General features: G+C 42.4%; 1 protein-coding gene across 2 annotated transcripts; it reads right to left on the bottom strand.

The window, feature by feature from the left end:
- Positions 1 to 39: 39 nt before the first annotated feature.
- On the bottom strand, positions 40 to 21,750 carry pik3r5 (phosphoinositide-3-kinase, regulatory subunit 5). 2 transcript variants are annotated; one of them, XM_088303501.1, is made up of 18 exons: positions 21,582 to 21,750; positions 15,507 to 15,619; positions 13,014 to 13,129; positions 12,871 to 12,939; positions 12,000 to 12,138; positions 11,835 to 11,904; positions 10,629 to 10,803; positions 5,909 to 6,077; positions 5,756 to 5,824; positions 4,638 to 5,311; positions 3,869 to 3,997; positions 3,656 to 3,787; positions 2,696 to 2,789; positions 1,879 to 1,955; positions 1,656 to 1,749; positions 1,455 to 1,537; positions 1,057 to 1,172; positions 40 to 921 (listed from the first exon to the last, which is right to left on the bottom strand). In XM_088303501.1, the coding sequence occupies exons 2-18, from the start codon at positions 15,604 to 15,606 to the stop codon at positions 771 to 773; spliced, it is 2,457 nt and encodes an 818-aa protein (XP_088159627.1). In that variant the 5' UTR covers positions 15,607 to 15,619; positions 21,582 to 21,750; the 3' UTR covers positions 40 to 770. The 2 variants fall into 2 exon arrangements, with proteins under 2 accessions (XP_088159627.1, XP_088159628.1); XM_088303502.1 differs by lacking the exons at positions 40 to 921; positions 1,057 to 1,172 and having other exon boundaries at positions 1,475 to 1,537; positions 1,646 to 1,749.
- Between the last annotated feature and the right edge of the window lie 461 nt (positions 21,751 to 22,211).

A 22,211-nucleotide genomic window follows, 5' to 3' on the forward strand; every position in this document is an offset into this window, starting at 1 on the left:
AGATTGCTTGCCAAAGTAAATGAGCTACTTTAAGTACAATTCATGATTTGAATTTTAATATTTTATATATATAAAAAACAATCAATAAAGAATTGATTAAAAACAAAGAGAATAATTAACATACAATTATAAAACATGTTATCCTATCCTTAAAAGTACCGTATTAGACCTTTGAACATTTCTTTTATACATAGATGAAGTTCTTTCTACGTTTTTTGAAACAAAATAATTTCAGTCAGGAATACGTGCGGGACATTTTCCTCACACTGGCAGGAACAAGCCGAATATAGATGGTTTTCTGTCCTGGGACATGGAAAGTGCAAACAATGAGTTCAATCAAACGTGTCAAAAATTCTCAAATGTGCATTAAAAATACATTTTTTGGGGAGGGGTGGTGTAAAAAGGGAAAAGTAATATGTACACTATAAACAAAATATCTGTACAGTATCACCACTTCTGGATGATTGCCTCAACCAAAATCCAAATTTGTGACAACATTGCCCTCTGTTGCTCATATTTATATGCAGTTTGGCAGAAATTATACCCCCAAAAGGCATAGGAGATACAGTGACAGAAAATATGTATGTGGAAATGGAACACTACATTCACTGTAGAGTTGAGAGTCCACATTTAGTTTGCACTACATTCATTTTTCCAGTTTTATCTCTGTTGAATTGTTGCTTAAGCAGAGAATTCAAAATTCAGTCTTGACCATTGATTTTGTGTTGATGCACACTTTTCTTTGGAGCCACTGAATGAAGAGCTTAGGATCAGGGTAGTGCTCCACTGAAGGTGACTATGGGCAGGCAGAGGAGGGAGCAGAAGGTCGGGTGCAGGGGCTGAATTTGGGCCGACATCTCGGCCCGTCGCTGCCTCCAGTCTGAGGTGCTGTCGGGTTTGGAGCACACGGAGATGTCGCACCTAGACAGAAGACACGGCAGACAGAGCAGACGTTAGACACGAGTGGACACATGGCATTTTTCTTGATTTAGGTCACATTTACCAGAGTGTGAGCTTTTCTCTGTTTACATCGAAGTTTATGTGTGTTTGTCTTACCTGATGACACTTTGTAGTACCTTCTTCTCATCCTGGTCCAGACATACAGCAAAGGTTGTGTCTGCAGCACCAGTGACCTGCACCTTGTCCACCTTCACCTCAGTCAAACTCAGTTGCTATTAAAAAAAAAAAGACACCCTTGAGATTACATGTCAGTAATTTGTTCACATGCCGTCTGTAACCGCCAAATTTAGCTGTAAAGGCTGCAGCTCATTGGTGCACTAAAATTGCACCGTTAAAAATGGGACTAACCAGTTTGTAAATGTAGTCATTATGTAAAAAAATAATAAATTTGATAGAATTTTGCTCAAGTTCATGGGCATGTCTATTAATCAACCATTTGATTAAAAAAAAAGTTTTGCTTATTTTGTCAAATGTCTGTAAACAGTTAAGCTCACCATATTGTAGCTCTTCTTGCTTTTCCCATTCTGTCTCTTTAGAACCTCAGTCATGCTGAGCTGCAGGCACTCCAACTGCGAGTCTGACAGTGAAAAATACACATCCTGGTATTTAGAACTGTATTGATTCATTATTCTTTATTGGGTTTAAAATGATCAAAGAACTGTTTAAAAATACAACCATTTCTCACCAGAACCCACCTAGCTCTTCCGGATTCTTGCACGCTTTGGTCAAGTTGACAGAAGTGCACATTTTTGATTCTCTTTTGCACTGGCTCCTGCCACTAATCATCAACTGAGCAGCAAAAGAAATATTTGGGATGAAGCAATGATATGTAATAATGATTAATGATGACGTAATAGTCATATTAGAATTACAGGAAGCCTTTTGAAAATGCAATATATAGAGATAAGAGTGACTTACCCTGTTGTACATGATGTCAAGCTGTAGAGGCAGAGCTTCTCTATCACCATCGATACCAAAACGTTTGCTTGCAGTGCCTGAGTGACATAAACAGACAAATGTATTCAGGTGAAGGAGTACGGCGGTTAGTTGAGATTAGAGTTTTATATTTGTGCTTTCATTCGATGCCTCGATCTAATTGATTTTGCTTCAGCTTCTGGTTTGCCCACAATGGCCACTAGGGGGAAGTGTAATACAGTCATGCGGACATAAATGATGGAGACGACAAGTACTTTTTTTTCTACTGTTCTACTAAGCGACTAGGTAGAAAATTTAATGTTAACCATTTTTCATAAAGGATAAAAAAAAAAAACTTATGTCTGTGTGTATTTTGATATCTGTGTAAATGCGTTGCTCCATTATTTGTGTAGATGGAGCAACAGAACACCAGGAGTAATTCTCATTCGTTTATGGTTAATTTGACAATAAATGGGGAGTGGCAATAAAAGTTTAAGGTGTACTGGTCACTAGTAGCCAAAGTGCTACTTATTGTGAAGTGAGTTGAATTGAGTACACTCCCACCTGACGAGGGTGACTCATGAAACAAAACAAAAATGAATTGTTTTCACGAGTCAAATTGAGCTAGTTTTACTTCTGCAAGGAAATCAGAGGTGGCAACTGTGGTTACAAACACAACTAAAAAAAATAGAACTAAATCTTGGTATCCTCTTAATATTTTTTGATGTTCCTCTATTGTTGTCCCATTAGCACATGGTAACAACCAGTCATGTTTTGCACAGTATGGAAACAATCAAGTTATTCATTGTCTTCCGCTCACCCATAGCCTTGATGGCTCTGGTTCCTGCAGTGTGACCCAACTCGAGGGAATGGACGAATACCTCCGTCCGTCTCTCGCCACTGGCTAACGTCAACTACAACAAAACAAAATGATAACAATAGTTCAGACGCAAACGCAGATATCTCCAAGGTTTGGTTTTCTTATTCCTGGTTCCAGGGTGAAGCTAATATTGTTTTCATTTAGGGTATCCTAAGTTGTATTAAGGAATTATGAGGTGAATTAGAATCAAAGTAAACTTTTATTGAAAGGGGCTTTCGAAGAAGTGATTTGACCGCATGACTAGACAAGCCCAAGAAAATAATGTAGTGTGTGAAAAATAGATCAAATGTAAAAATATAAATATAAAGCACAATAAATACAATAAAAAGCCAATTACCGAAATAAAAATAACAGCAATGATAATAATATTGAATAGAGTTTTTTAATTGACAAAGAAAGGCTCCTTTGTGTGAGTCTCATGACTTCATCCTTGTTGGATTCCTTCATGCAATTATCACAACAAAGCTCTATTAGCAGCGAGTTAATGAGAAATAACGTATTGACTTTGTGGTCACATAAATATGAATGATCTTATGATAAATAACAATAAAAGGAACAAAAGGCGTCAAAAGGCGTGTCACTTGGTGGCTTCTGCAGTGAAATTTTTAGTCACGACAACGCCGTGATGTGTAGTCTGTTTGTAGGTGTGGCTCTGTTTTTGTCTATGTAGCGCGTTATGGCTTTTGAATTTCAACTGATTAAAATAAAAAAAAAAAACAAAACGCAGGAATCAATGTTGTACCAATTCAAGTGTTCCCAATGGTGACAATTTTGAGGAGAATCATACGATACTGAGCTTCTTTCACTGAATTAGACCGCGTGAGTGTGTACGTGTGCGTGGGTGTGCGTGCGTGTGTGCGTGTGTGTGTGTGTGTGCGCGCACAGTGAGCATGTCAATACCTCAGCTTGGTAGAGTTGGATCAGAGCAGGCCGTGCAGCATAACGACAATAGTAGAGGACCAGGTCGGCGAGAATGGGGAGCCGCTGTTCATATGAACTGTCATACGACTCTGACTCGGTCTTGGATGTTTGCTGTAGGACAGTACAGTAATTTTTTTAAACACTGAATAATCATAAATACAGTGGAATATAGTTGTGAGAAGTGGTCTGTACCTGACAGACGATATTGGCGGGCAACTTAAGTAGGCTGAGTGTGTTTCTTTCGTACCAGGGATCCAGCATCCCGAGGAGATGGGCAATGTCATTAGTGCTATCTTCAGCTCCATTAAGGCTAATAACCTCCTGTTGGGGGAAAAAAACCATCAATTAATGAGTTCAATGAATTTATGCCTTCTGTATGTATGTCATCTGTTGCAAGCTCTCCTCCGAAATAGCAAAAAATGTTGAAATTTGTATTTTATTGAGAAATGAGCACTAGTATTATTATTCTTCTTCTTATTATTATTATTATTAATAATAATAATAATTACCATTATTATTATTATTATTATTATTATTATTATTATTATAATAATTATTATTATTATTATTATTGTTATTAATATTATTATAAGTAGTAGTAGTAGTACTGTTATTATTGTTGTTATTCATATTAATAATAATAATAATGATAATAATAATATTTCAAAAATACTTAACGTTATATGTATCTGTGTGGTAGCTATAGTATCTAAGGGGCTAGATGATGTGCTAAGCTGGAAGGATGTTGGCTGGTTGGCTCAAGCTCTGGACAGTCTGTGTGTGAGTGTCCGCGTGTGACATGTGGCAGATAACAGCGCTGACAGTCGCTCTCCTGTAGATACATTTTTCAAAAGAATCTGCGATGTACAATATTTGAACCGCAGTAAAGCTGGGGAACACCCTAAATCCAACCACACAGAAATGCATTGTGGGTATTGTTTTGAAGACGAGGTCTACTTACATGACTTCCTTTAGAGCTAGGAGAGGTGAGACAAGCTTGGCCCACTGCTGAGTCTCTCTTAACAGGCACAAAGTAGAACTGAATTTTGAAGGCCCGGCTGAGACGAGGACAAGCACTCTCTTTTTGCCTCAGGCTGTTGTAGGCTCTCGCCACCTTGCCAGCGACATGGTCGGCGCCGAACACCACCACCCTCAGCGTGGTGCTCTTCTCTTCCTCGTCGCAGCTGAGGATGGGCCTCCTCCTGAAGCAAACCTGTCGGACGGTCTGATTCTGCAGAGCCTGAGAGGAGGACGGCTCGGGACTGCGTAGTTGCACATGGTGGGGGAGCGAGTTAGAACGGATCTCGCGCACCACCGAGAAGTCTTTGGATTCCGTGTATCCCAAACTTTTGGCACGGTTTAACGACCTCTTAGGCTTCCGGAGGAGGCGGTACAAGTGCTGACTGAGGCGAGCTGAAGACTTTGCGGATTTTGGGGAGCTGATGGAGTCGTCTGAGTCCTCGAAAAAGTCACTGTCTGCTCCAGAGTTGAATGAGGGTGCGTAAGACTCCGACACCATGGACAAGGTGTCATGGCCCTCATCGTCCTCTATGTCCACCTCATCCTCATCCTCCTTAGGATGCTCCCTCGTGGACAAGTTTTGCGGCTCGTCCTCCAGAAGGGTGTTAAGGACATCTGTAGTTATCAAAGGAGTCAGATTAGTATCCATCGATTTTTTGGCTTCACCATAGGCGTGGTTGAGCTGGAGCCCATCCAAGATGACGTTTAAGGTGAATGCCAGCCAATCAGAGAACACATGTAGAGACAAACAACCATTCACATCTATGGATAATTTATGCGTGTTTTGGGATGAGGGATGAAGCCCGAGTAGTTGGGGGAAAAGCCACGCAAGCTCAGGGACAACATACAAAAAGCAAACAGTAGGTCCTTAACCAAGATTGTAACCCAGAACCAAAGAATAGTTCAATTACAATGTTAATGCACAATGCGCATACAACAACACTGCAGCTAGAGTTCTTGGCTGGATTTTCTGCTCACAAAATACTGCATGAGAAGGTAGTTTTATATTGTACTTGTTCAGACACATAAATATGAGTTAAAAAAAGCTATTCACTTTACCAAAGTTGTCTTTTTCCCAGTGGAACATGCAACACTTGGCTGTGGGGATTGGGAATGTCTGTAGCATTCCTGTTCATGGGGGAAAACAGAAATAATAATCAAGAAAATGGACAGTAATATTGGAAACTTATTTTTGAATTTTAGTAATTTTACCATCCGATTTCCTTCCATTTGATGCGGGGATGCTCAGCTTCTCCCTCAGTCCCTCCAGTTCCTGGATCACATGACCACGTCCCTCCAAAGGATCACTCATGGCTGCAGCTGTCTCTAACACCTCACTGACCATGGAGAATAGCTCCCTCAGTTCCTCAGCTGCTTTTGCCTGCACAGGTTAATTCATTTTAAATTCAAATTGTTTTAGTAGGTTTAGTGGTCTATGATTATCAGAACATTCACAATTAACTCATTCACGACCAGCCCAGATAAAGGAAATGTACTATTTGACGACTATACTCGTCAATGGCAATGAATGAGTTAAAGGGGAACTAAATGCAAATGTTTTTTTCTCTAGAATATTCTCTATGTGCCTCTTCTAGTGTAAGCACAACATTCGGATTAATACTGCATTTATGTAACAATAACAAGCAGATTAATCCATCCATTTTCATCCATTTCATAGGGCCATCATTTTGGCCAATATCGCCCTCTACCGTGAACTGAAATTGATGTCTCGGGCTCGCATTGCGAACATAATGTGACATTCGCAATGCGAAACCAAAGCAGTCAACACTTGACGCCGATACTGGCCACCTTTACAACAAGATCAAAGTTGATTTCAAGTAACCCCAGCACCCAGCGCATGATGTCACATACAAAGAACCACTTTAGCATGAGGCCAAAACCTTTTAATGAGTATGCATAGTATGTAAATTATTAATAAACAGAATAGATGCAAAGAAGAAAAGCTAAAAGTGAGGACCAGCTTGTACGTGTTATCCTGTGACTTAAAGCCATTATTTAAGCCTTAGCAATGTATTAACCTAATTAGGAATGTCACGATCCGTGCCTCGTCGTTGCAGCAGAGTGGGCGGGGTCGAGGGCGCGTTGCCCGGAGACGCGGCCACGAGCGGGGCGAGCTCACGAGACGCTCAGCTGTAACTCATCACGCCAGTGATTACTGACTATATAAGCCTCCGACGCGCACCTCCGCGTGTCGGATTATTGCTGACCAACTTGCTCTCGCCTTGTGCCTTTGCTATAGTCTTTGCCAACCTTTGCTCCGTGTCTTGATCGTGCTTATTGTTACCTTGTTTATGTCTTCAGCTACGTTTCGGCTCGCTTTGTGTTTTTCGATGATTGGATTTAACCTTACCCTTTGGAGGAAGGACATTCTTGTTTTCGGTTTTCTTGCGTTGCAAGCTCCTTTTGTTAATCGTTTTTCTTTTCCTGGGGGAAGGTTGTTCCCCCAGTGTTTTTCGTTCACGTCGCCCGGCGTCTGTAAGTATAGCTCCACTATTGTCTCTGATAGCAACTCCCCTTGCCTATCGACTGTAAATTGTTTTTTGCCGGCCACAATAAATATTGTTCCTACCATATTTTCCCTTGTCTGCGCCTTAAGAATCCACCCACACCGCTTCCCAGCCCCGGCTGGGGAGCGATCCTCACAGAATAATCCGACCATGGATTCTGCAGACAAGGAGAAAATTTTTCATGCCTTGACCAGCCAAGGACGCTTAGTGGGCCAACAGGCGACCGAGCTCGCGACCCTGCGCGTCGCGGTCGGCCAACTGGTCCAGCAACTCATGAGCCTAGGGGTCCGACTGAGTACCCCAGTTCACCCTGCCTCGCCGGTTCCCAACCCGGTCGATCCCCCTTCCGGGGTTCCGCCCCCAGGTTACCCGGTTAAGGAGCCTAACCTGGCTCATCCCGACCGCTACGGCGGAGAGCCTGGCCTTTGCGGCCCATTTATTCATCATTGTATGCTGATTTTTGACCAGCAGCCCCTAACCTATGCGCTAGACAGCTCAAAAGTAGCTTTTATGATGAGCCTCCTGACTGGTCAAGCGAGTGCATGGGCCATGGCCGTGAGCAACGCGCACCCAGCAATCCGCTCCTCATTTCCTAACTTCCTCGCCGAGTTTCAAAGGGTGTTCCACCACCCGGTCCGCGGGAAGGAGGCCGGAGCCGAACTGTTGGACTGTATCCAGGGCTCACGATCTGTTGCGGATTATTCGATCACCTTCCGCATCCGAGCAGCCGAGAGTGGGTTCGACGACTGCGCCCTGAGGTCCGTGTTCCGGAGAGGCCTGAACTCGGCTCTAAAAGATGAGCTGGCAGCCCGTGACAACGCCGAGACGCTGGAGGAGCTGATCACCCTGGCGATTCGGCTGGACAACCGCCTGCGAGAGCGTCGCCGAGAGCGAGGGGTGGAGCAGCGCCGCGCCGAGCTACCGCTTTTCCGGGTACCAGAGCCTGCACCAGCTGACGAGCCCATGCAGATAGGGGCAACCCGCCAGGCGCCCCGGGAGCAGCTTCGAGAGCGGGAGTGGGAGCAGCGCCGTCCCGAACGTCCACGCATCCGGGATTCCGAGTGGTCAACCTCCGACGAGTCCAGGCAGCCGGGTCCGGGCCGCCCGGATCTTCGTGAGAGGGAGCGTCGGCGCAGCACGGGGGCGTGCTTCTACTGTGGCCTGCCAGGACACCGAGTAGCAGGGTGCCCGGAGAAGGCCGCTCGCCAGGGATCGTCTCCTCGCCCCCCAACTAACTGTGAGTCCGCGGACCGCTCCTCCGCGGCCAAAGAACCCCGACAAGAGCCGGCTGCCAGCGTGGCAGGGGATCCGGACAGTCCCGGTACCCCCTTGAGACTGGAGATGGCCGGGGAGATCATGGGACTCGGTGGTAGCATCAAGATTCGCGCACTCATTGACTCTGGCGCTGACGAATGCTTTATTGATGCGGGCTTAGTGTCCCGACTCGGCTGCGTGGTCACCGAGCTCGATAGATCCAAAAAGATCTATGACCTCGACGGGCGCGAGCTGGCCGATGTCCGGCGCTTAACCGAGCCTCTTACCTTAAAGTTGTCGGGTAACCATATCGAGAAGCGCTCCTTCTTCGTCATGCCGGCCAGGTCAGCCCCCGTCGTGCTAGGAATTCCGTGGCTAACCTCACACAACCCAGTCATCGACTGGGGGCGCCTTTCAATCCAAAATTGGAGCCCGTTTTGCTACGCGCATTGCCTACGGTCCGCCGAGGAGGGCGTGCAGGTTAGGGATCAGGTTCCCCGTCTCGGCTGCGCCCGGTCCACCTGCTGCGCCCGGCCCGCCGCAGCCTCTCCGTCAGCGGCACAGACCATGCCGCCCCTTCGCCAGCTGCGGCAGACCACGCCGCCTCCTCGCCAGCTGCTGAGCCCCGTTCCGGGCTCCCCGCCAGCTGCTGAGCCCCGTCCCGGCTCCCCGCCAGCTGCTGAGCCCCGTCCCGGCTCCCCGCCAGCTGCTGAGCCCCGTCCCGGCTCCCCGCCAGCTGCTGAGCCCCGTCCCGGCTCCCCGCCAGCTGCTGAGTCCCGTTCCGGCTCCTCGCCAACTGCTGAGCCCCGTTCTGGCGCTTCAAGTTCCTGTTCCGGCGGTGCACGTCCTGCGTTCGTCCCAAGTTCACGTTCCGGCGGAGCACGTCGTGCGTTCGTCCCAAGTTCTCGTTCAGGCGGAGCACGCCCGGCGTCCGTCTCAAGGTCAAGTCCACGTTCAAGCGGAGCACTCCCTGCGTCCGTCCCAAGTTCACGTCTCGGCGGAGCACATCGTGCGTCCGCCTCAAGTCCACGTTCCCGTCTCGACGGGGTTCGACGATCAGCCGCCGCTCCACGTTCCAGTCCCGGCGGGGCTCGACGACCAGCCGCCGCTCCACGTTCCAGTCCCGGCGGGGCTCGACGACCAGCCGCCGCTCCACGTTCCAGTCCCGGCGGGGCTCGACGACCAGCCACCGTTCCACGTTCCTGTCCCTGGTCTGGCCTCCCGGACATCCGCCAGACCGGTCTCGAACTCGGGTGGTGGTCCCACCTCCCAACCCCTTCCGCCCACCCTTGTTCTTGGACTGTGTATTTGTGTTGTTTGGGACGTCTGGAATCCGTCCGTTAAGGGGGGGGTACTGTCACGATCCGTGCCTCGTCGTTGCAGCAGAGTGGGCGGGGTCGAGGGCGCGTTGCCCGGAGACGCGGCCACGAGCGGGGCGAGCTCACGAGACGCTCAGCTGTAACTCATCACGCCAGTGATTACTGACTATATAAGCCTCCGACGCGCACCTCCGCGTGTCGGATTATTGCTGACCAACTTGCTCTCGCCTTGTGCCTTTGCTATAGTCTTTGCCAACCTTTGCTCCGTGTCTTGATCGTGCTTATTGTTACCTTGTTTATGTCTTCAGCTACGTTTCGGCTCGCTTTGTGTTTTTCGATGATTGGATTTAACCTTACCCTTTGGAGGAAGGACATTCTTGTTTTCGGTTTTCTTGCGTTGCAAGCTCCTTTTGTTAATCGTTTTTCTTTTCCTGGGGGAAGGTTGTTCCCCCAGTGTTTTTCGTTCACGTCGCCCGGCGTCTGTAAGTATAGCTCCACTATTGTCTCTGATAGCAACTCCCCTTGCCTATCGACTGTAAATTGTTTTTTGCCGGCCACAATAAATATTGTTCCTACCATATTTTCCCTTGTCTGCGCCTTAAGAATCCACCCACACCGCTTCCCAGCCCCGGCTGGGGAGCGATCCTCACAAGGAACCACTTCGTATAGCAGTTATTAAGCATGAATAAGGCTACTCCTTTTGTAAAGTGGTTTCCTAAATACACCGGATAACGGGTTCTATAAAGAACCACACTATATTTACCATAAAAGGAAATTGAATTCAAAGCAAAACTATGTCATGGATTTTACAATTTGTACATATGAACATACTTGCAAGGTTGAATGGATACTGCAGAGTGGATATTTGGTGCCAAGCGTGGACTGGAAGGCATGTTTGATGAGAGTGATGTAGGTGTCTTTCTCAGAGTGTTGAACGCAACTGAGCTGCTCGGCCACTGACAAGAAATCAGCTGGCAACTCGCTCGGGTTCATCAGCAGCACCGTTCTGGAACCGTTAAGAAAGGTAATGTCAGTGGAAATGAATACAGTCCAAATATAGTACAGGGGAATATAAAATCAGTAACATAAGTGAGTCTGGGGGGGAATTTGGTATGTGACTCAGTGCACGAAGGTATCGCACAGTGAAACGCTACAGGAGATAGGGTCAAAAAGTGATTATGTTTGCCTATGTTGATTGTTTAAATTATAAATTTAAACTATGATCCCAAAACAGTTGGAAAAAGCCACATAGAATTAGAGATGCCTACAGTGTAGAGAGTATTTTGCCATAGGAAAAAGGTTGTACTTGTATTATACTGTGAGAAAAGGCAGGATTTCCTCAACAAAAAAAAAGAAAGAAAAATTCTGCAAGGAGGTTCATTTGCAAATGCTGACCTGTGACGGTCCACTGTATAGACGTGTAATAGAATGAGGAGAACGATTGGTCGTATAATAATGTTGAATTGAATTCAACTTGAAAACCAGCATCAAACGAGGAAGAGGCAAGGGATATGAGTGTTCAAATAACAATTTGAATAAAAATGCAATTATACTTAACTCAAATTTTTAATCATAAAAACAATGTAAATTACCCATCAAACAAAATAATAAGAAAATGTAGAGAATATGAATGTGCATAAAGTGAGCATGGCTTGGAAATAATAACTAACTAAATATAACTAAAAATTTAATTAAAAATTAACTTTAAATGGAAAATAAACAAACATCAAACTGCAAATGCAAATGATATAATCCAATAGGTATACAATTCGAAACATGCCTGAAAATGTCATGACATTTTTTTCATTGCTAATTGAATTACAAATCAGACATCAAACAATTCGAATTAAAACAAGGAGCATATTTATGTACATAATGTAATGTACATAATGTATTGGTCTCTTAAAAGTTAAACAAATTACAATATGTAATGAATAAAAATGTCATTTACAAACAGGTCAATTTTTGTGTGTTTTTGTTTGACAAGTTGGTGTCATTATTTGTCAACACAACACAACAAAGTTAACGTGGACATACATAGTCTTGGAGGAGTGACAGCTGGTGTTCAGGTCCTGTTCCTCTCTCACCAGTCTCTGAAAGGAAATCCCTTTGAGGAAGAGAAAGCAACATTAGGACGCTATTTTGATAACATCTCAGGAATAGACTGACTGACTATTGCAGCATTTGAAGCACAGCACATACCTGGAGCCTTAATCTCCAGCTGCAGTGTGGAGAGCAGGTTTCGACACACGCTGCAGTACGGCTCGGGCCATGTGAGGAAGGCACCGAACACCTCCACGGCGCTCTCGAGTAGCTCCGTGTCTGGCGGACAGTATGGCGTCTGGAAAGGATGGAAAAAAATGAAGAGGTTTAGCCTTTGCATGCTGTTTTGGGTCAAATCTGTCCAATTTCAACATTGGAAAGAGAAATGAGGTGTTCCAGTTGGGTGCGACAGAAAATTGAAAAGGAGAGTCATGTGGACTTTGGGAAAAGAAGAGGTGAATAAACTGGTGGAATGGAGAAAGTTATGCATGGTGAACAGAAAGTCTTGCCAATTCATGTTTTATACATTATTTATTATTTCACACATTGCTTATCGGTCAATATATCGGACATTGGCTTTATTTTTTTTTTTAACCCAAAATGGGTATCAGCATCGCTCGCAAACATCACATATGGTCAGTCTCCAAATCATGATAACTGTTATTTTTTAATGATTTACGTGAATAGGGACATCACTTAGTTTAATAGCATATAATTTTATTTAAAAAATGAGTAATAAACTAAAGAAATAAACTTTCACCTTTGTCTGATCGATAAAATATTGATCAGACATTTATTAATGTCAGACAGGCCATAGATACATTTTGTGATGTTTAGTTGTTGTTTTTCATAGAGAAAATTATTATGAGGACATTTGAGGTCATAATTGGGGATCGAGCAATTATCAGTTAATGATTGGTGCCGATATTTGTCATATTGCCGAATACACTGGTCAACAATTTTTTACAAAATGAGATCAGTGAACAGTATTTAGGGATTAAAAGGGGATTATGTGGTGGAGGATTTGTACCTGCAGCAGTGTGGAAGTGAACATGATGGCAAGCGGCGCCACAAGCTCATACTGACACCTCTCCTGCACCTGCACACAATGATATAAATGCTCACGATTCATCCATTGATTTCCGTGTGTGTGTGTGTTTTGTTTGACCTCACCTCTTTGGTCTTCCTTAGGATCTGCTCCAAGAGGATAATGGAGTTGTCGGGGTCCCTTTTGACCAGCTCCTCCAGGCTCCAGCGGTTCATTGACCGGCCCACCGAGCACATCAGCACTGGAACAAAAGACGCAAGTGGCAAAATGGCCGCCCACTGAGATGGATAAAAAATAGGGTGGATTATGCTGCTTAAAGGGACACTTGATCCGACTGAATATTGGCACTTATATAATAGGTTTGCATGTAAAAATGACATTGGTACTAAAATTCACCCCCCTAAAAGACGATGTAGTGATTTCAGGGTTTTTTTGGAATGAGATTTGCGACAATTGACTCATCTCCCTTTTGGATTCAGCCTATCTCCGTCACAGAAGAGAAGCAAGCATTATAATGTTGTTTTGTCCGTCCGCTATGTTATCTGTAACGGGAACCACCAAAATTCAAATGCACATTTTTACTCTTGTCCACTTGAATCTTTGAAAATATATATGCGTTCAGCTCAATATTTTGGATCAAATGTATGAGACAAAAACCATGAACATCTCCACCAAATCAAAAACACTGTGCCAGTCGCTTCTTCATTTCACTGGCTGACGCGGACAAGAGCATGAATGAGCACCCGAACCCCGGCGGTGACTGCTTGTAGTTTTTAGATGTAATTAGGAAGGAATAATGTTACGCTACGCTAAAGTTTTGTAAAGTCTCAGGATGCAGCTGGCGGCCGGCTGCTGCTGGCATGGCCGCTCTCGGAATGGATTGTGTTTGCTTCGTGTTGTCTTAAAGAAAACAGACAAGACATGTCAAAAGATGCATGTAAGATGCTCTTTTAAGTGAGCGTTGGAAAGGCTAATCATTGTTTTCAGAGGTTGAAGTGGACCCATGTAGAGATGTGCGTATACATTTTGGAGCCGGTTGGTCCCCTTATTTTGACAATATTAGCAGACGGCATTTTTCAGCTCCATACTTTTGTATTAATTCCCCCCCCAACAAAAATAAATAAAATAATTTTCCTGATTAAAAAAAACAAACAAAAACAAATAAACCCCCCCAAAAAAAACATTATTTGAACATTGTGTTGAAAAATGGACCATCCCGCTCTATATGAGCCCTTGAATTCCATAGCCTATTACACGAATGTAATATTAATCAGATTACCGCATGAAAAAAATTGTAAAAAAAAAAATATATATTTTACATGACTTCCCTTTTAAAAGATCAGCATTTTTTGTGTATATTACAACTTGTAGAAGTATGACTTCTTTCTCTTAACATTTTGACTTTACTGTGTTTGAATTCAAAGTGTATTTATTTATATTTTGATAACTGGCTACAACAATTTTTTTTGCACATTTTATTGGAATACAGACTTTATCATCTAATGCAATGATGATACAAATCAAAACACAACATTATTCCTTCCTAATTATATCTAAGTTAAAATGCCGGTTATCTGCACCAATCAACAACGTTATCGATGTAGTTAACTGATTATTGGGTTAAGCAGAAAAACTGTTGGTGACAGCTGAAGCATTTGTGCAATATGAGGTACTGAGCGGGTACCACTAGAAAAAGTTCAGTCGACCTTGAAAGCCCTTTTGACATAAAATGTAACGCTCACACTCACACACGCTTGTACACACTTCTTGTCAGTGCCACCACTTCCTCCCAGACGTCAAGCCACACAACTTCCTCCAACACCCACTGACACATTTCAAGCCCAAGTCAAAATGCTGTCACGCTTACAAAGCATACACTAAATTGAATCGCGGCACTCGTATAATTTGAGTAAATACTTTAGAGGAAATGCAATATCTTTAACAACAAAAATATACTCATAGAGCAGGGGTGGGCAAACTTTTTGATTGGCGGGCCACAATCGGTTCTAAAATTTGCCAGAGGGGCACGACCGAGAGCAGATGGATGGAGTGTTTTGGTAACCTCACCTCATCAGAGAAAATAAATACATTTTATTTTAAATGAGCGTGAACAAAAGCATCCCAACAATATATATTTGAAAAACCACAGTAATTAGAAAATAAAACATTAACAAGGTTTATTCATTAAATTTTTTTTCCAAGTTCAGCGGGCCGGATTAAAACGTTTAACGGGCCGCATGTGGCCCCCGGGCCGTAGTTTGCCCACACCTGTCATAGAGCAATATGCTTATAGTGATACACAGTGTAAGTACCAGGATGTGTGAACCATCACTTAACTTCTACAACTTAATAGCAACACACTGTTCTCATTACCATTTTTCCAGAATTTAATCGGTTTTAGCTGACATTTTTTTTCTACATTGGTCAGAGACAGCACACTGCCCTTTGCTTGAATGGAATGATAGAAACATCCATGTGCTTTTCCAACACTCGAAGCTTTCAACCCATAAAAAGGGCCTTCATGACCTTATCATCGAACTTTTTAACCACTATCACACGAACATGCATCCTAATATTGCACCGCGATTCCTACGCGATGGTCATGAGTGAGGTCTTACCATCCCAGCGGTGTGCTGCTGTGGGACTTTGTCTCAGTCCATCCAGACATCGGTCCAGAGCGTGCTGGATCCTGTCCTCCGTGCAAGAGGTGTGCTGCATGTTGCCTCACGCTCTGCACACAAGGATGACTGTGATTAAATATGGAGATATGATAAACAGACAGTCACCGAACAATTCATCTCTTCTGTGGAAGATGTGCTACTTCCTCACATGACATCCAGCAAACAAATATATTGACTGTTAAAGACAGAAAAAGGGGATGTTTTTCTATTTGAATCACACAGTAGGCTAATGCTTCTGCTGCTGTTTTGTTGCCATAGTTCCTAAAAAAAAAATGTCACGTGTGGAGAAAAACATCCGCGCAGTCTTGGTCATAAATCAGCTGTGTCAGACAGAGTCAGCCAAAACAAACAATATTTTCAATATATTAAAAATATGCACAAAATGCTCGAGATATCAATTAAGTTTAACCACTGTCAATTCAAGGCAGTTGGTGATCAAATTATCTTTCGTGATTGAAGTGTATTAAATTTGCTATTAATCTACCTCAGAACCCTAAAATAGTGTAATGTGCCAATATACTCTAAAATATTGCACTTCATAAAAACATGGAGTGAATAGCACAATTAAATAGAACAGTCCATATTCAAAAAACTTGTATGGAAGTTTAATTGAACACTCTAAATTGTTTGTAGGCATGATGAACAGCGGCGTGAGCGCAGGACCAGTTCTACTGCCCAAAGGCAGCTAGGACTGACTCCAGCACTGTGAGGAGACGCGGCTTAGAAAATGGATGGATTGATAATAGAGACAGAATACTCAAAAACTATCATCTAAATACATTTAATTAAAAAGACAAAATGTCTGTCACGCGTGTTCCACCTATTGTTATTATTGTTCATTTATCATTATGATCATCACATTTATTTTTTTAATAATAGTTTGAAATGTTTTTTTTCCTCCAGCGCAGTTCTGCACAATTGCAAATCGCAAGAACACATTTATTACTATTATTTGTTGTTTAAGTACAATTCTATGCAACTGCAATTTACAAACCTATTATGTCACTTTTTCTACTTATTATTATTATTATTATTATTATTATTATTACTAATATTATTATTATTAGTAATAGTAGTATTATTAGTATTATTATATTAGCATTAGCATTAGCATTAGCATTAGTAGTAGTAGTAGTGTTCAGCTGTTCTTCTGGTATATATTGTAAACGTGTTTGTGTTTTAATTTGTGTTCTAATTACCTGCCACTTTATATTACACCATATGAAATACGCTTTGTTACAGCTCCAGCTGTTGTGAAATGCACTTTAGAAAGTTTTATTGTATTGTATTGTATAGTAGCAGTAGTAGTAGTAATGGCAGGCCATGCATTTCCCACCGAGAACTTCAATAAAGTCCAACTTAGTCTGACTTGAATAAATCATAACATCATCATTTATGACACCGCGGCGGGAAAAATAATATCCAGACAAACACTTATGCACTACTCGGGTTGGAGGACCTCGGCTCACTAGAGCTAGCTTCTCTTCAAAGGTCCGTCTTGAAAATGGTCTTGCAAGTATATCTGTAATCAATCTGATTGTGCTTAGCGCTGCCCTCTCACACATGAGTATCTCATCGCAGGACATGTTCGTCACCTTTAACGTGAGGCCTGCAAGAAGGCTTAATGTCACCAACTCGTGATGTGATTGGCTATCGCAACTGTTCACTCACACAGCACAGATGCCCGCATGGTTCATTCTGAAGGCGTACTATGAAACGGGGCAACACAAGCTAGCTAAATTCTTATTGGACACTGCGTCTATTTGAAATTGAGAAGCACTAGTACTTCCTTTATGTAAAGAGGATATTGCTTTTTAAAGATGTTCCATTTTAGAACATTTTAACAGCTGGGTACTTCTGAGGTTGCAACACAAGAAATTGATGGGAATTTTCCTCGATTCTAAAAAGACAAGAATGGGCACAAACTTGGCACATTTCCTCTATAGAAGTAAAACCTCCAAAATATAAGATGCTTTATTTGAAGTTGTTTGAAGAGAGCTCCAGCAGATTGGTTTCAGAAGGGGGTCACCCAAGAATTCACAGAGTGAGCAACATTGAGGTTCTCCTTTGAGTGTAAACAAAAAAAAATCCCGACCGCAACACGAAAGAAAGTAAATAACTTGTACCTGATGTACAATTTTTTTTTTTTTAAACATCAAGAATATTACCAATATTTACAATTACTTTTACATTAGCAATCTTTAAACCCTGCAACATTTTTTATTCTTTCTAATTTTAAAACTGTTAACATGATAGGTGGTAATTATTAGGACCCAACCAATTTAATCGGATGACTGATTAAATCAGCTGGGTGTAGATCTCTCAAAACTTTATAACATAAGACAAAGATAGACATATTTTCACATGGCATGCGCAGGAACAAATAATAATGTTGCTTTGTCCCATTACCCCAATGTAACAAAAACTACCGCAAGCCTAATCTTCCATACGCCCTCCAAAATGTCATCACACTCGTTGAATTTTTTTGTAGTATGTTGCAACTGTGCGATGACTGTGAGTGCATTTCATAAGAGGATGTTGTCCTTTGGTGTCAACAGGGTCACTTCCACTTTTTTTTTTTTTAAACAAATGAGACATATAAGACGTCTATATTTCCTATCATAGCGATACACAGGGATTGTTTTCATGAAATTTTAATTGGATATCATGCAAAATGTGTATCAAATATCCATCCAGCCATTATCTAAGCCTATTCCAACTGTCATCAGGCAGAAGCCAGGAGAGTTTAGCATTTACTGCTATTTTGGTTGAGACCAGAACTTTTTCAATGTGGTGGCCAAAGTGACACGACAACGCACTAAAGTGTCGTACTAAGTTCTTTCACACATGGAGCACACACACTCCAGTAATCTCACAAAAGAGAAATTGTGAGGTCTGCCGGCGCACAAGGGACAAATCTATTTAAAAAGCTACATTGTGCTGAGCTTCATTAACGACATGCTATTTTCTTCACAGTTGCTTTGATTTGTTGTAGTCCACTTTGATCTCATGCACTGATTGGTTAGCTATCAGCCAATCGAGAGTGATCAATTGTCCTGTGATGGCATTTAGCATACTGCAATTGACGGCTTATTCACTCAAATCATATCGACTTTCATTCCACAGTTTTTTTTTCTGCTTGTATTTTGAATGCGTTGGGCAAGAGTGGTATACGAGTGTATTTTATTTCAGGAAACAATGACGGTAGATGGTGTGATAAACAACGACTTCTCTACCACGTTTATTGTGTTGCTAAAGTGTCGAAGTCAAAATTTGGATGAATGTTGGCTGTAAGAATCTATTTATATAATAATAATAATAATAATAATAATAATAATAATAATAATAATTCACTTTTATCAACATTCATTTAGATAGCAGATCAGCTATATATATAAATATAATATATATATATATATAAATAAAAGATCCACTAACCCAACAACAATGTGTTTAAAGCATAATATACTAATACAGTTTTTTTTCCAGTGCAAAGGGCTGTCTTGGATTAAAAAATACAGTTCAAGGACGGCACAAAACTGCTTAACAAGAAACCAACATAAGGTGCAAGAACTCATTCTTTACATCTTATTCACATTAATCAACTCACTCAAAATTTTTATTTCATTTCTCAATCCGCCCCAAAAATATCCGGCCTGTTTAACTCTTCGTTTTAACGCTGTATCACGCCCACCTGGATGGCACCTTCACCTGTGTGTCTTTCTCATGCCGCCCACCCCGCCTGCTCCCTCCTCCATCTCCTCACATCTGACGATCCCATTACCAACTGCTTCCTGGCGGGAAGCGCAACTTCCCATGTTGAGTCGAGGAAGCAGGTGCCTCCCCATTGTTGCGGTGTGATCCGACCCACAGGTTTACTCCCACAGACTAAAGGAGGAGATGAAGGAAAGAACAGCCACACTCTATATGTGTGAATGGGATTGTGGGAGTAGAGTACATGTGCCCCTCCTCCCTCCATCCACACTTCACATTGATTGATTGAGGCTGATGCTCATTCACATCCAGCGTTCCATTCATTCAACCGCTACATGGGAAGAGGGCCTCTTGTGGCTCAAGGAGAAGTTCCCTTTGACTGAAAGACTTTTCGCTACACGTATGATGGATGGAGTCCATTGAGCGGCTGATTTTGAAACAATATCTCCCAAAGGGAACAAAGGAAACTTTTTATCCAATGAATATGTTTCAAGTTCACGCTGTCAGCAAACTGTAGTTGGTTATTAGAGTCTACGTGTACCACTACATGACCGGAACACGTAATGTTACTATTAAAGAATATAGAAAACACCAAATATGTATACATCCATAACTCTGATGGTGTGGGAGGTGAATTGCTTCACAGTTAGACTAAATCCTGACTTGCATATGAAATATGAATATCAAGCAAAAATAGAGATGTTTTCAGGCTGTGAACCATTTCGTCTGCTGTGGTGTAAGAAATATGAAAGGCAAATTTTGACGCCCCGCCCCCGTGATATAGTAAGCCAAAAACTCAACATTTGTATCCCTGTTAATGTCCCAGGTCTTGAGATGGTACAGAACAATTTTGAAGTCAAAGCAATGAAAACTCGAGGACACGGGTGCGCAAGTATGACCCCTGTAAATGTGCAATGTTTGGCGAGTTTTTGTGCATATTTAGGCGGTGAAAAATGCGAATCATTTGGAGAATCGAAAAATTGTCGCAATAATAATTATTTCTACGACAACAATAGGATCCTAGGGGCGTAAGCTTTTATACAGCAGCTTCCACTTCTAGCGGGACAGCCAGACGTCCCAATACTTTTGTTCACACATCAGCATCTATCCACACGTGTCCCCATTTCACAAACGTCTTCCTCTACTACTATCAGCCCGTGTCGTTGATCTATGTCTCAACAACTTGTGTCGATGATGAAGCAATTTCGACGAAAAATTGATGATTCCCTTCCTGCAGCTGAACGGGAACAGTGTGTCGTCATGGGGCAACCGTAGCAGCGCGCATGCGCCTGCCACCAAAGTCTTTAAAGATCTGCTGACTGAGCACAGATCCTAATCGCAGTACGAGTGTGTCTTTCATACGTTAAGGAGCGTTCTCATGTATAGAATGACTAATTGATGATTTCATATTCGATGCAAAACGTCAGTCACTCTGTCGACACCTTTTCTTAGAGTGAACTTTTTTCTTACTTTTGTTGAACTGCACATCTTAAATGCTTGGACATGTGAATCGGTAGAAATAACCGTTTTTCTCCAGGCAACCTGGCATCCTCACACATTCCAAAAACATGAATGTTGTTATTTTTATTACATTTTTGGGGGGAGTTAATAAAAAAATAAATCAAGAATTTTTCAAGATGTCTTTGTCAATGTTACAAACTGGGACAAATGTTTGCCTTTTTCTAAGTCAATAATTCATGCTTCTTGTGCCTTCTTGTACACAGGGGTGTACAAAAGGGGGTCCAACGGAGGGGGGGGCGAACCCAATCATCCCCCACCCCCATGGCCCATCGTCAAATATTTTATTTTGTTCAGGGTCGGTCTATTTCCGGGGAATCAGAAGTCATCAAAAAGGGGTTAGATTGGCATCAACTCAGAAAAACTTCTTAACTATCTAGCTAAATAAAACGAACTAAAACTATCCACCCAATCGACAATAAACATAAAATAATAGTGGGCATCAAAACTAGCTGCTCATACCAGGCATGAAGTGCACTTCACACACCATTGCATATAAAGGAGGTGGTTATCGAGGAAAGTGGTTGCTTCACCTTGGAATAAGTTTGTGTTCTGTGTGCTAGCCTAGTTTAATTATTTAGCATTTAGCATTGCAGTTTATCAGATTGTGCAGGTCTATCTAATGTTATGCCAAGAGGGAGAATAGAATGAATGGAATGGATTTTTTATCAAGTTGAAAACAACACAAGATCATGTCAGAACAAGTTTTACTAGTTATCTACATTTCACATAAGACATTGTGCCCATATTAAAAACTGTCCCTTTGTTCCAGAATTTTACCTTCAATCTAGTGTCCGGCATCCATCGTGTGTGAGCGTCTCAGAAGAGTGCCGAAGCCTCCGAGTCGAGGAGGGTCTCCAGCTCGGTTCCATCCAGTGGCCTGAGTGACAGATGAACACGCACGCTACTGGCTGCTAGCTGCTTCTGCAAGTAGACTTAACACACAAACAGGAAGTATATGAGTGAAGTGCATGTGAGCACAATGAGTGTGTGTGAGGGGGTGTGCATGCGTGTGTGTGTGTATTTTGAAGGGATGTTGGTCCCTGACAGGAAGTCATCTGTTTGACGTGTTTGTTTTCATGATATTCCCACACACCTCATTGTTTGGCTTCGTCCACTATTTTACCAAAAACTGAATTAGAAGTTGTAGTCACTCACAGTCATTTACGTGCAATGCACACGGGATCCATGAGTGTGCTCAAGGATGGGCAAACAGAGCCACACACTCTGAATTGCATGTTTTTTTTGTTGTTTTTTCTTAGTTTTTTGGGGGGGGTTTTCAAATCCAAAACATTCTTTCAAAAAAATGTTGATAAACATTCAATCTGCGTTTTCCATAAACAACAGTGAAAATTGAAGAAAAACAAAATCCCACACAAAATGAGAAAAATCCTGAATCTAACCAAATTT

Source organism: Idiotropiscis lumnitzeri, chromosome 8 (assembly GCF_059441095.1).
Source record: "Idiotropiscis lumnitzeri isolate Australia: NSW breed Sydney's pygmy pipehorse chromosome 8, RoL_Ilum_1.0, whole genome shotgun sequence".
NCBI lineage: Eukaryota > Metazoa > Chordata > Actinopteri > Syngnathiformes > Syngnathidae > Idiotropiscis > Idiotropiscis lumnitzeri.

Bases quoted from the DNA above. Each gene is read 5' to 3' on its own strand.
- pik3r5 (XM_088303501.1), bottom strand. From the start codon at position 15,606: ATGCAGCACACCTCTTGCACGGAGGACAGGATCCAGCACGCTCTGGAC. The intron at 6,078-10,628 runs GTATGTTCATAT...TAACCTGTGCAG, and splicing joins GTATCCATTCAACCTTGCAA to GCAAAAGCAGCTGAGGAACT. The intron at 922-1,056 runs GTAAGACAAACA...TCTTCTGTCTAG, and splicing joins GTACTACAAAGTGTCATCAG to GTGCGACATCTCCGTGTGCT.